Raw genomic sequence first — 14,118 nt, 5'->3', positions numbered from 1 at the left:
TCCCAAGTTAAAAACCACTGATACTACATATAGAGCGCCTAAAGATTTTTATAGAATGAGAATGACTTTAAAGGTTCATTGATGTTCACTATGATGTCTCCATGAACAAGGGATATTTAGAACCAAAGTTGTGCTCAGCCTGGTTAGCAGGAACACATTTTCCGCTTTCAGTCGCTGCCTTACAGATACCTTTAATTGGATTTTAGGTCCACTGCTCCCTGCCTGTTTTTAGTGTCTTATGTACCCATATTTTCTGCACTCTCCCCTTTCTTCCTTTTTTCTTCAAAATAGAAAAGCACAATTTGTTTTTCATGCACTTTGTGGCTTTTGAAAAACTGGAATACAAACTTATATAAGATTGGCTAAAATTATATTTCTTAAATTTTAATAAAATCCGATAGAGAGTTTTGGGATGAATTCGCAAGTATTAAGTATTTTATGGTTTATGCTATTTCTGCTTCCTTTTCTAGTCTTTCTGCCTGAAAGTGGTAGAAAAACCTGGACATAATCGCTGTTTTCAGTCACATAGTGGAGGGGGAGGGAGGAGAGGAAGTGTTAAGGGTTGTCTTCCTTTTTATGAGAGAAGATACATGACTAGGGTGACCCTTTAAATTTATTTTGCAAACTGGGAGACTTTTGAGATTGAGAGCAAGCACAAATAAGCATGCCAGGAAAATAGGCATTAGCAGGAAGAATGGTCGGCTCACATCTTGGTAATGGTTGTAGTTTTCTAGCAGCCTTTTTTTTTTTTTGGAGGTGGAGTCTGGTGGCTCTGTCACCCAAGCTGGAGTGCAGTGGCACCATCTCAGCTCACTAGCTCACTGCAACCTCTGTCTCCTGGGTTCAAGCTATTCTTCCGCCTCAGCCTCCTGAGTAGTAGCTGGCGTTACAGACGCAGGCCAGCATGCTTGGCTAATTTTTGTATTTTTAGTAAAGCCAGGTTTCACCATGTTGGCCAGGCTGGTCTCAAACTCCTAACCTCAAGTGATCCGCCCACCTCGACCTCCCAAAGTACTGGCATTGTAGGTGTGAGCCACTACGCCCAGCTGCTAGTAGCCTGTTTAAAAAATATATATAGAGAGAGAGAGAGATGGGGTCTCACTGTGTTGTCTATACTGGCCTCAAACTCCTGAACTCAAGCAATCCTCCTGCCTCCCATGTAGCTAGGACTAAAGGTGTGCACAATGATGCCTGGAAGTCATTTTTTAAAATTGGGATGTAATAAAGATAAAATGTATCATCTTAACAGTTTTTAAGTATACAGCTCATTGGCATTAAGTACATTTACAGTATTGTTCAACTATCACCACTTGTATCTCCTTACTTCATTATTCTAAACTGAAACCCTGTACCCATTAAACAGTTACTCCTGTTTCCCCTCTCCCCAGAGGCTGGTAACTTCGATTCTAATTTCTGTCTCTATGAATGTGCCTATTCTAGGTATCTCATATAACTGGAATAATGCAATATTTGTCCTTTTACATCTGGCTTATTTGTCCATGTTATAGCATGTATCCAAATTCATCCATGTTGTAGCACATATCTAAATTTATCCATACATGTTGTAGCATGTATCCAAATGTATGTATCCACATTTATCCATGTTGTAGCATGTATCCAAATCTTTCCTTTTTAAGGCTGGATAATATTCCATTGTATGTATATACCACATTTTCTTTATTCATCTGTTGATGGACTTTTGGTTGTTTCCCCATTGGCTAGCAGCCAATGTTATGCTTAATATATTTGAGTCGACATAGACTTATGGAAGTAGTATCCTCATTCTGTAGATGAAGAAATTAAAGTTTGGATCAAACTCTAGTAAATGCTTGAGCAGGATTCAAACCCAGGTCTCTCTCAACCCAAAGGCTATGTTTTTGTTTTTGGTTTTTTTTACACTCTCCCATGTTTCTTATGTCTGCCATGTTGGTTGATACAGAAAAAGCTTTATTAAAATAGCTAAAGTGTCCCAAATTAACAAAACTTATGATAAGAAAATATAGAGTTATTTATGAAAATATACAACTCTTTATTTTTTATCTTTAATAAATATAAAAGAACAAATTCAGTAGTGTGAAATACCTGATAGATTTGCTATCTCTATTCCAAAGAGCTGTTTTAATAAATTTTCACATGTATTTAAAATATTTTCATCTGCTTTTTGAGATTTCTGAAGATTTTTAGGTAGAGAATATACTGGGTAGGATATATGGCGAAGTTGGGTTTGGTTTGTCATAGTTGTCTGGTGTAGTGTGACACCTCCTTCCCGCTTCCTGTCTCTCTTCAGTAATTTCTGTAAGAAAACCTATCAGATTTAACAAACTAGAGCAATGATAATTTTTAGCCTGATATTAATTTTAAGCTCTATTTAGTTTTCAGCTTCCTCTTTGATGAAAAATGTGGCTATAATAATGAACATCTCCTGCTGAACTTGAAGAGAGACCGTGTAGAGAGTAGAGCTGGATTTAATCTTCTGCTTGCTGCAGAACGCATCCAAGTGGGTTATTACACAAGCTTAGACTACATCATTGGAGATACTGGCATTACAAAAGGAAAACACTTCTGGGCCTTCCGTGTGGAACCGTATTCATACCTGGTAAAAGTGGGAGTTGCTTCTAGCGATAAACTACAAGAATGGCTCCGTTCTCCCCGGGATGCAGTTAGTCCAAGGTAGGTTTTTCTATTGATCTAGAACTTGATAATTTTTTGAAAGTAAGCCTGAAAATAGATTTGGCTTTATTACATTTGGAGTATACATTTCTTATTTCTTAGATTCTAGTATTTTGGCTGTGGCTTGATTGAGAAAAGGAGCCGGGTGTTCTTGTAATCACACATTGAATAAAGAGAGTTAGCAGTTACAGTTTAATATCATGAGGAAATCTGTTTTGGATAGCTCTTGATTGTGATATAGCTTCACAGTTTTAAATTTTGAAAGTCTTTTGCATTTTACCTAAATTATGTGATAAAAATTACCCAGGTGTATAATACAATGCCTCTAATTGTCATACTTCACAATTAAGTTGTTCTTTTCTTATGGGACACAGTGTCTTTAAACTTTCCCTTAAGTCCTTTTCAAAACTGGGTCGTGGTAGACATATTTCCACAGCAAAGACTTCCAGTTTCTTAAGAGATTGACTAATGAAGATTGTGCAGTTTAGTTCTTTTAGACGGAGTAAGGTCAACTAGCTTTGAAAAATAATTTTTGACCACTCATGTGAACAGTATCCCAGCTTAACAATCCTAATGATAGGAAAAGCTTTTTGCAGAAAGGTGAAACATTTATATAATGCTGAAAATTGTAACAGTAAAACATAGTGGCATGTCCACTTGATAGAAAATTCGTATTAACGTTTAAAAAGTTCATAACATGAGAAAGATTAGAAGTGGAGAAACCTTATAAACATTGTTGATGCAGTATTATCCAAAATATATAAAAAGCAGCATAGGCATATTGAAAAAAATGGGGAACATGTTTCAAAATATTCTATAAGTTTTTATTGTTTTATGATAAAGGCGAAAAAGCTTCATAATCTTCGTTCGCCTCATACATCCATGTTGAAATTCCAACCAGGAAATAGAGTTCTTGGGACGAGAATGAAACATGCTTTTTTCTCTTGCATTGTTTTACAGTGCTCGTATATTTCACTTAGCCTGGTAATTCCTTGGTTTAGGGCATACATCTTATCTTTGTATTTTGTTTTTTTTCTTTTCTTTTCTTTTCTTTTTTCTTTTGAGACGGAGTTTTGCTCTTGTTGCCCAGGCTGGAGTGCAATGGCGCGATCTTAGCTCACTGCAACCTCTGCCTCTTGGGTTCAAGTGATTTTCCTGCCTCAGCCTCCCAAATAGCTGGGATTATAGGCATGCACCACCACACCCAGCTAATTTTTTGTATTTTTAGTAGAGACAGGATTTCTCCATGTTGGTCAGGCTAGTCTTGAACTCCCAACCTTAGGTGATCCACCTGCCTCGGCCTCCCAAAGTGCTGGGATTACAGGCATGAGCCACCGTGCCCAGCCTGTATTTTCTTATACAGTTATGTGTTAGCTTAGCAACAGGAATATGTTCTGAGAAATATAATGCAAGGCAATTTCATTGTTGCGAGAACATCATAGAGTTCTCGCAAACTTAGATGGAATGGTCTGCTACACACTTAGGCTATATGGAACAGTCTTTTGGTCCTGGAATATAAACCTATACAGCATGTACTGTAATACTGTAGGCAATTTTAATACAACGGTAAGTATTTGTATATCTAAACGTAGAAAAGGTACAGTAAAAATAAGTTATAAAAGATAAAAAATTGTATGCTTGTGTAGGGCACTTACCATGAATGGAGCTTGCAGGACTGGAAGTTCTCTGGGTGCATCCATGAGTGAATTTGAAGGCCTAGGACATTGCTGCACACTACCGTAAACTTTATAAACACACTATACACTTAGGCTGCACTAAATTTATTTAAATATATTCTTCTTTAAGAAATTAACCTTAGCTTTATAAACTTTCAATTAACAAAAATTTTTTAACTCTCTTGTAGGCACACTTAGCTTAAAACACACATTGTACATCTATATACATTTTTTATACATCTATATACATTTTTTTTTTTTTTTTGAGATGGAGTTTTGCTTTTGTTGCCCAGACTGGAGTGCAATGGTGTGATCTCAGCTCACCACAACCTCCACCTCCCGGGTTCAAGCAATTCTCCTGCCTCAGCCTCCCGACTAGCTGGGATTACAGGCATGCACCAACACGCCCAGCTAATTTTGTATTTTTAGTAGAGATGAGGTTTCCCTATGTCAGTCAGGCTGGTCCTGACCTCAGGTGATCACCCTCCTCAGCCTCCCAAAGTGCTGGATTACAGATGTGAGCTACCACGCCTGGCCCCCAAAAATTTTTTATAGCCTTGTTCTACAAGGTTTTTTTTAAATTTTTTAAATTTTTAACATTTTAAGCATTTTTGTTAAAAATGAAGACACAAACATAATAGCCTATCCAGGGTCAAGATCATCAATATTGCTGTCTTCCACTTCTACGTCTTGTCCCACTGGAAGGTCTTCAGGGGCAGTAACATGCATGGAGCTGTCATTCCTAAAAGAAGAGTGCTGCCTTCTGGAAAACCTCCTAAAGGGCCTGCCTGAGGCTGTTTTACAGTTAACATGTTTTTTAATAAATAGAAGGAGTAAATCTACAATAACAATAAAAACATTGTATAATAAATACATGAGCCAGTAACAGTCACTTATTAAATATTGCATAATGTACATAATTGTATGTGTTACACTTTTGGTTAACAACTGGAAGCACAGGTTTGTTTATAACAGTATCACCACAAACATGTAACGGGCTATACTACAGCCTTACAGTGGCTACCACGTCACTAAGCTATAGGAATTTATTTATTTATTTATTTGTTTATTTATTTATTTAAGACAAGGTCTTGCTGTGTCGCCAGGACTGCAGTGCAGTGGCGCTATCTCGATCCACTGCAGCTTCCACTTCCTGGGTTCAAGTGATTCTTGTGCCTCAGCCTCCCGAGTAGCAAGCATACACCACTATGCCTGGCTAATTTTTGTATTTTTAGTAGAGATAGGGTTTTGCCATGTTGGCCAGGTTGGTCTCGAACTCCTGGCCTCAAGTGGTGCACCTGCCTTGGCCTCCCAGAGTGCTGGGATTACAGGCATGAGCCACTGCGCCCAACTGAAATATTTTAGTTTCATTACAATCTTATGGGACCACTGTGGTATATGAGGTCTGTTGTTGACTGAAATGTTATGTGGTGCATGATTGTATATGATTCTGTGCTATAAAAATTTAACATTTGACCAGTTCCTTGACTGCCCGCTGCTCCCTCACTTTTTGGAAGGCTAAATGATTTTCTAGGGTTTCACTTGTGTATGTAACTAAAGCAGTGTTTAATGACAGGGAATTTGGGGCTGAGTCTGTGGTATAATTCTAAATTGCAATGTGTCATTTTTATGTTTTCAATTTTGTTTCAATAGAAAGCTTTTGATGTAAAAATTATTTTAACTTTATATCAGTGTATATTATCCTGTGAAAATGTTTTGAAGATACTTAGATCTATGGTTGAAGATACAGATACTTTGTGTATTGTGTTTCAGATATGAGCAAGACAGTGGGCATGACAGTGGAAGTGAGGATGCCTGTTTTGATTCTTCACAACCGTTTACCTTAGTTACTATAGGCATGAAGAAATTTTTTATACCCAAGTCACCTACTTCTTCTAATGAACCTGAAAATAGAGTTCTTCCTATGCCAACAAGTATTGGGATTTTCCTTGACTATGATAAAGGCAAAGTAAGTTTCTATGATATGGATCACATGAAATGCCTTTATGAGCGCCAAGTGGACTGTTCACATACACTGTATCCAGCATTTGCATTAATGGGCAGTGGAGGAATTCAGCTTGAAGAACCCATCACAGCAAAATATTTGGAATACCAAGAGGACATGTAGTTGAAACATCTGATGTGACTCAGGACAAAAACTGTGAACAAAGCAATGCCTTAGTGTTAACCTTCGTAACTAATTACATATCACTGAGTGTTCTGTCACCACACTTGTGTTTGAGTATGATTCTTCTTGAAATACAGAAAATCTAAACAGTCTTGTGTCTTCCATGTCATTGTTCTGCCTTTCACAAATGATGAAAGTGAAGATGTTCTTTCCAAGTTAATACTGAAATGGTTAGCTTTTACTTTATGTACAGGATATCTAATTTATTTCTGTCAGCTGGTGTTGCTGACACTTTCCTGATGGTGGGGGGGATACAAAAGTATTTATTATGCTTCTCTTGTGTTTGATTTTTCATTTTTATATCATGTTTATGTCCTAAGAGAAGATATTTTTTAAATGCCTTATGGATAGGAATTAGTACTAAGCAATGTGTCTTGCATTTGTTTTCAATAGGAAAACAAAGCTCTAGATAGGTAAAAAGAAAAACACCATAAAAATGGTAGTATATTTAAGTGGAAAATTATGTATTTTAAAGTGTGTAACTATTAAAAGTATATTGCCTGGAAAAGGAATACTACTGTTTTGTTAAGACCACAAACTGTATTGTTAAGGACACTTTAAGAGTCTGCTTAGCTGTAACACTCATTTACCAGCATGGGTAGTAAGCATGGTTTCTTGCAGAAAACACAAAGTTCTCACCTAACACATTAAACTTCTCACTTTATATACTTTTCTCAAAGTAATTTATCTTCAGTTTTTCTTCTGTGAAAATATTTGTTCTTATATCAAAGAATTATTTTTCAGATATATTGGTAAAGATGGACTGATATTAAAGTCATATTTATTCTTTTACCCCCTTACTGTGTTTTGTGATTTTCATTTTTGGCCCAATTATTACATATCAGGTTTTCCTGGTTTATATTTACATGTTTGAAAAGTTCATTATATATTTTAGTAGCATTACATATATTATAAATTTTTATAACATTGTTCACTTATGTGGCATTTTCTGTTTCTCATTGGTAATAAGCATTTCTAATATAAGCCAGTAAAAATACAAATTTAATTACTTAGAAATGATAACTAAGATCACAATGACTGTGTACCCTTTGAAATATCTTTTAATTTGAGGAATTACATTCTATCTAAATTGTGTGTTTTTGAAAGGCGTTCTTACAAGTAGGTGGTTTTTATTTAAACTACTTATTTTTTTGAAGTTAAAATGTTCAGAAACTACTGTTATGCATTGTAGCAGTAATCATTTATGGAATGCTTTTGACATGTTTTAGCAGAGTAACCAAAACTTTTGGGCCTGTTTTTTTTGGTTGTCCTTGTTGTTATATTTTTAATGAAAATCTGTTACTCAGGCTGGTAGCATTAAATTAGCTTTTTACCCTCAACTCAAGTAGAAAATATCATGGAGAATTTCAGTGTTTAGCAGGCTGTTAATTTCCCATCTATGAATAGCACTTTATGACGTAGGCTAAACTAAGCAAATAATGCAGTGTTATGTGGATCATTGTGCAATAAAGCTGCTAAAGTCACATTTGTGGTTAAGTTTGATACTCAAGCCTTGTACAAGCACATATCATGTAGACATTTTTAAATATGAAGCTTTAACAGGAATAGGATAGCCGTTTCAAACATTGTACAATTGTAAATAAATTGTTGTGTTTCTTTCATTTTTAATAAAAAATTAAAAAGAATTCCAGTGTAATTATTCAAATCTGCATTCCAGGAATTTTTAGTATGTTTACATGAAAAGTTGAAAGAAATTGATTATGGAAACATGATTAGCTGTACATGATAACTCAGAGCTACAGTTTTATATGAAATCATTTTGAACATTTAATAGCTTAATTTCTGTGGAAGTGATTATTAGAGAAGCTTAGCTTAAAACTTCAATTGTTGCATATATTAAATTGTTTAATATTTCTTTTCTGATACATAATAGATCAGGTTTTGACCAGATGAGCGGTCCTTTGTTCACATTCATACTCTTTGATCTGCGACTCTGGTAGTTTTGGTGGGTTGTGAATCACAATGAATCGTTACTAATGCTTGATGGGTCTTAAAGTTTTTTCTTTCAAGGCTGTCCCTATGATTCTCAATAATTTAATTGTCATGTGCACAGTTGCTCTCTTGAAAATAGTAGGAGTCAGAGCTATCTCCTTTTGGGGACTGAACATAATCTGGGCCTGTTAAATCTTTTGCCACAGCCCATAATCTGATAAGGCCCTGGAAGTGTGTCTCATGTGGAAATATAATCAATTGTATTGCTACAGTATTATAGGCAAAAATACTCTTAAGAAAGAAATTATGTTCTACCAGACAAGATTTGCATTCATTTTAAAGGAGTTTTATATGCTTGTTTATGGGAATATCCTAAAATTAGAGTTTTTCTTGAGACTCTTCTGCTTTAAAAATAAACTTTAAGAAATTTCTTTTTGTTAAGTTTGATTTGGAACTATTTCATTCATTTCACAAAAAGTTTTTAACTCCTGCTGTCTGTAAAGCATAGTGCTGTGCAGTGGGCATAAAGTGAACAAGACAGCCTGCTAGGTGCCTGTTTTCATGGAGCTTACCTGCTAGCAAGGAGAGATGATAAAAACTGGGAAGGGGCTACAGACTGCTGGAGGTGGGAATTGGCATTTAATTTGGTGGTTAGGGTAACCCCTCTAAGGAGGATGTAAATTTGACACCTGATGGCTAAGGAACTGCCTTGCAAAGATAGGTGTGAAAAAGGCTTTAGGCTGGTGAATTGTTCAGAGTTCTGGCAGGAAATAGAATTCACCGGCTATGGTTCAAAGGAAAAGTTCATGAAAGAATTGCCTAACAATATGGGCAGCTGTAAAGAAGCACAAGCACTGCTGAGGCACTTAAGACTAGCAACAGCCTGGAGCCATTATTGCCTCTAGCAGTGATGCGAGAATAAGGACAAGAGGAAAAAATCGTGTTTCTTGGATCTCAGAAGATTAAGGAAAGATTTCCTAGCAGGAGCTGAGGTCGCCATGAAAGGCAGCTATTGTCAGAGATGTGGTGTCATCCTCCACCTATTCTCCTGGTGCTGTTTATTGGCCAAACCCAACTGGTAGCCAGCCAAAAAGGGCTCTCTAGGGATGCAGACAGCAGGATTTATCTTCCTGGGGGAGAGAAGGGGAAGAATAGATATGGTGGTGGCTGAGGGGTACTGTAAATGGGAAAATGGACATTGTGCTGACTGTTTAAATAAAGGTATTTATAATGTTCCAAGATGTTAGAACAACTCAAAAGAAACTGTTTTGAAGACTTGGAAAGCTATTGCAGCTTTTTGTTTCAACTTTCTGGTATTTCTGTTCCTAGTTGGCCATTCCATGCTGAGATAATCTGAGACTATAGGAGTTGCTGCTTCTCTTGAGTTTATACCTCTTATTTGAGTTCTTCCCTTTGTAATAGAGAAGAATAATTGTTACAATTAAAAAAGAGTAAACTTAAAGTTCTGGCAAGACTCTGACCTGAAAGATTGTACAATATTGTCAAAATACAAATAAATTGAAATATGCCATACATGAATTATAGACTATAGTTTGAATACCTATGGATAACTTTAAAATGCTTCAAAATAAAATTCTTTTTCCCTAGATTCCTTTTTGTAACCTATCTGAACTCAGTAGTTGGCTTCTTTTTATTTATTTTTGTAATTTCAACTTTTATTTTCAAGTTGGGGGTAGGTGTGACAGATTTTTACATGGCTATGTTGTGTGATGCTAAGGTTTGTGATAAGATCTCGTCACCCAGGCAGTGAGCATAGTACCCAACAGTTTTTCATCCCTTGTCCCCTCCGTCTCTTCTTTATTAGTCCCCAGTGTCTGTTGTTGCTATCTTTATGTCCATGAGTACCCAATATTTAACTCCCACTTGTGAGAACGTGCAGTTTTCCGTTCTTGGGTTATTTCACTTATGATAATGGCTTCCAGCTGCATCCCTGTTGCTGCAAAGGAATGATTTTGTTCTTTTTTATGATTGTATAGTATTCCATGGTGTATATGTACCATATTTTCTTTATCCAATCCACTGTTGATTGGCATCTATGTTGATTCCATGTCTTTGCTGTTGTGAACAGTGCTGTGATCAACATATGTGTGCATGTGTCTTTTTAATAGAATCATATATTTTCATTTGGCTATATATCCAGTAATGAGATTGCTGAGTCAAATGTAGCTAATCTCTTTGAGAAATCCCCAAACTATTTTCTTCAGTGGCTGTACTAATTTACATTCCTACCAACAGTGTTTAAGCATTTCCTTTGCAGCCTCACCAGCATCTGTTATTTTTGGACTTTTTAATAACCATTCTGGGGCCGGGCATGGTGGCTCACACCTGTAATCTCAGCACTTTGGGAGGCTGAGGAGGGTGGATCACGAGGTCAGGGGTTCGAGACCAGCCTGACCAACATGGTGAAACCCCATCTCTACTAAAAATACAAAAATTAGTTTGGCGTGGTGGTGGGCGCCTGTAATCCCAGCTACTCAACAGGCTGACGCACGAGAATTGCTTGAACCCGGGAGGCGGAGGTTGCAGTTAGCCAAGATTACGCCACTGCACTCCAGCCTGGGCAAAAGAGTGAGACTCCATCTGTAATAATAATAATAATAATAATAATAATTGACATTCTGACTGCTGTGAAATAGTATCTCATTGTGGTTTTTGATTTGCATTTCTCTGATGAATAGTGATGTTGAGCCTTTTTTCATATGTTTGTTGGCTGCTTGTATGTCTTCTTTTGAGAAGTATCTGTTCATGTCCTTTGCCCGTGTTTTCAATGAGGTTATTTGTTTTTTGTTTGTTCAATTACGTTTCTTATAGATTCTGGATATTAGAACTTTATCAGATGCATAGTTTGCAGATATTTTCTTCCACCCTGTAGGTTTTCTGTTGACTCTGTTGATAGTTTCTCTTGCTGTGCAGAAGCTCCTTTTTAGGTCCTATGTTTCAACTTTTGTTTTTGTTGCAATTGCTTTTGAGAATGCAGTAATAAATTTTTTTCCCAAGGCCAGTATCCAGAGTGGTGTTTCCTAGGTTTTCTTCTGTAGTTCTTACTGTTTGAGGTCTTACATTTAAATCTTTAATCCATCTTGAGTTAATTTTTATATATGGTAAAAGGTAGGGGTCCAGTTTAATTCTTTGCATATAGCTAGTTATCCCAGCACCATTTATTTAATAGGGAGTCCTTTCCCCATTGATCATTTCTGTAAACTCTGTCAAAGATCAGATGGCTGTAGGTGTGTGGCTTCATTTCTGGAATCTCTATTCTTTTCCATTGGCCTATGTGTCTAGTTTTGTACCAATACCATGCTGTTTTGGTTACTGAAGGTTTATAGTATAGTAAGAGGTCAGGTAATGTGATGCCTCTGGCTTTGTTATTTTTGCCTAGGATTGCTTTGGCTATCTGGGCTCTTTTTGGTTCCATGTGAATTTTAAATGCCACCAGTGCATGCTTTGGGAGGACCTTAAAAAGTTCCTCAGTGGTTATGTTGACATGTGGTTCAAATGCAGTCTGACTTTATGCTGATCGGGCAGATTATATGACTGCTTATGGATATCTGCATGCTTTTCCTTTTAATCTTTCAAGTCTTGATATCCTAAGACAAGAATCTTCTAAGTGCAAAGATAATATCCTTCAGAATAGTATGCCTGTCTTATGATCTTAAGACAATTGAAGTGATTCTGTTTTTCCTTCCTTGTAGGGTGATGAACAATGTTAGCCACTATAAAAGTATTTTATAATCTCTTAAAAATAATAATATGTACATATATCTGCAAATCTCCAAGAAAATAAATGCAAGAGTTTATAAAGTCAAATAAGAAACATAAAAACAGATTTCCAGTCCCCCATCTCTGCCTCCAACAAGCTCCTCAGTCAGCAACATTGTTCTCCTGCATTGACATCTGTATTAATACTATTCATTTTTTGCTAAATATTAGGCATTATTTATCAACATTATGTAATGTTAAATGAGGATTTTAGCATCTAAGTATTGTCTGATATTCAGCCAGGTAGGTGTATTTATGATTACATTTCTTTCTATCTTTTTTTTCTTCTTTCTTGGAGTTAATGAATACCTATTTCTCTTACTTAGTTTTCTTTGAATCTCTAAGTGGTTCTGTGCTTTCCAAAAGCTCTGTAAATGCCTCTATTAAGGCATTTCTACAGGGTCAAACATATTTCTATTTGTTTTTCCTGGGGAATCTCTCTTATAACTGTCATCCTACTTCAGTATGACTGGTTGGTTCCCGGGCCTGCTACATAGCTCTTGGGGCTTTCTTTTGCCTTTATTCTAGGAATAACCTTTCCTTCTCTTCCAAATTAAATATTTCCTGGATCCTATGTCTGTGTTTTAGTTAGTTTATGTCCTTGTCTTAGTAAAGTATATTCTCCAGTTCTGAGAGAAGATTGAGAGAAGGTAGAATTTTTGAAATTTCGCATGCTCTAAGATTTCTTTGCTCTAGCTTCCACTTAACAGTTCAAAATTGTTTTCTTATTTTTCAAGGCATTGTTCTGTTATCTATTAGCAGCCAGTCTTGCTAGTGAAGTCTGATGCCATTTTAATTACTGATTCTTTAGACATGAACTGTATTCTTCTCTGGAAAGTTTTAGCTTCTATTTTTATCTCTGGTGTTTTGAAATTTTATAATATTTCTTAGTGTGAGTTATTTTTCTGCATTCTGTGTTTTGGGCATTTGGTCCTTCCCTTCAGTTCCAGGAAGTTTTCTTATTTCTTTGGTGATTTCTTTCCCTCAAGTCCACTACCTTTTTGAAACTCTCCTACTAGTTAGATATTAGACTGCTTCATGTTCTTACCATTTTGAAGCATGCTGTTTTTGTTTCATTGATGCTGCATTTTTTCTTACCACTCCTAGACTTTATTATATTTCTTTGATTTTTTTTTCTCCTTACATTTCCTTTAAGTATTCCTGTAGGATTTCCATTGTTTTGTTTTTGCCTTTGATGTTAGAGAATTTTCTCAAGTGCTTAGTCTGTTTTTTAAAAAAGATATTTTATTTTTTAAGAGAAGGTTTAGGTTCACACCAAAGTTGAGCAGAAAGTGCAGAGATTTCTCATATATCTCCTAGCCCCATTCATACCTCCCCCATTATCAACATCCCTTACCAGAGTAATATATTTGTCACAGTGACCTATCATTATCTCTCAGAGTCCATAGTTTACATTAGAGTTCACTCTTGTACATTTTATGAGTTTGGACAAATGCATATGCACACATGCATTCACAGTAGTACCTCACAGTAGTTTCACTGCCCTAAAAATCCTCTGTTCTCACACTGCTAATAAAGACATACCAGAGACTGGATAATTTATAAAGGAAAGAGGTTTAATTGATTCATGGTTCCACATGGCTGGGGAGGCCTCACAATAATGTCAGAAGGCAGATGAGGAGCCAAGTCATGTCTTACATGGGTGGCAGGCAAGAGAGCTTGTGCAGGGGAACTCCCATTTATAAAACTATCAGATCTCATGAGACTAATTCACTACCATGAGAACAGTGTGGAGGAAACTGCTCCCATGATTCAATTATCTTGACCTGGCCCCACTCTTGACATGTGGGGATTATTACAATTCAAGGTAAGATTTGGGGGGGGACACAG

The 14,118-nt window shown here is 36.3% G+C and overlaps 1 protein-coding gene across 2 annotated transcripts in view; it reads left to right on the top strand.

The window, feature by feature from the left end:
• Nucleotides 1-6,863, top strand: part of TRIM36 (tripartite motif containing 36) — a 54,639-nt gene extending 47,776 nt beyond the window's left edge. Inside the window, exons 9-10 of one of the 2 annotated variants that reach the window (XM_003900005.5) lie at nt 2,373-2,670; nt 6,120-6,863. In XM_003900005.5, coding sequence (XP_003900054.2) covers nt 2,373-2,670; nt 6,120-6,474 — 653 coding nt within the window. In that variant the 3' untranslated portion in view covers nt 6,475-6,863. The remainder of the gene's footprint in view (nt 1-2,372; nt 2,671-6,119) is intronic. The other variant, XM_003900004.4, reaches the window with a different exon arrangement.
• Nucleotides 6,864-14,118: the final 7,255 nt, after the last annotated feature.

This window comes from Papio anubis, chromosome 5 (genome assembly GCF_008728515.1).
Source record: "Papio anubis isolate 15944 chromosome 5, Panubis1.0, whole genome shotgun sequence".
Taxonomy (NCBI): Eukaryota; Metazoa; Chordata; class Mammalia; order Primates; family Cercopithecidae; genus Papio; species Papio anubis.
Note: the sequence above shows the minus strand (reverse complement) of the source record. Positions and strands in the feature narration are given on the sequence as shown.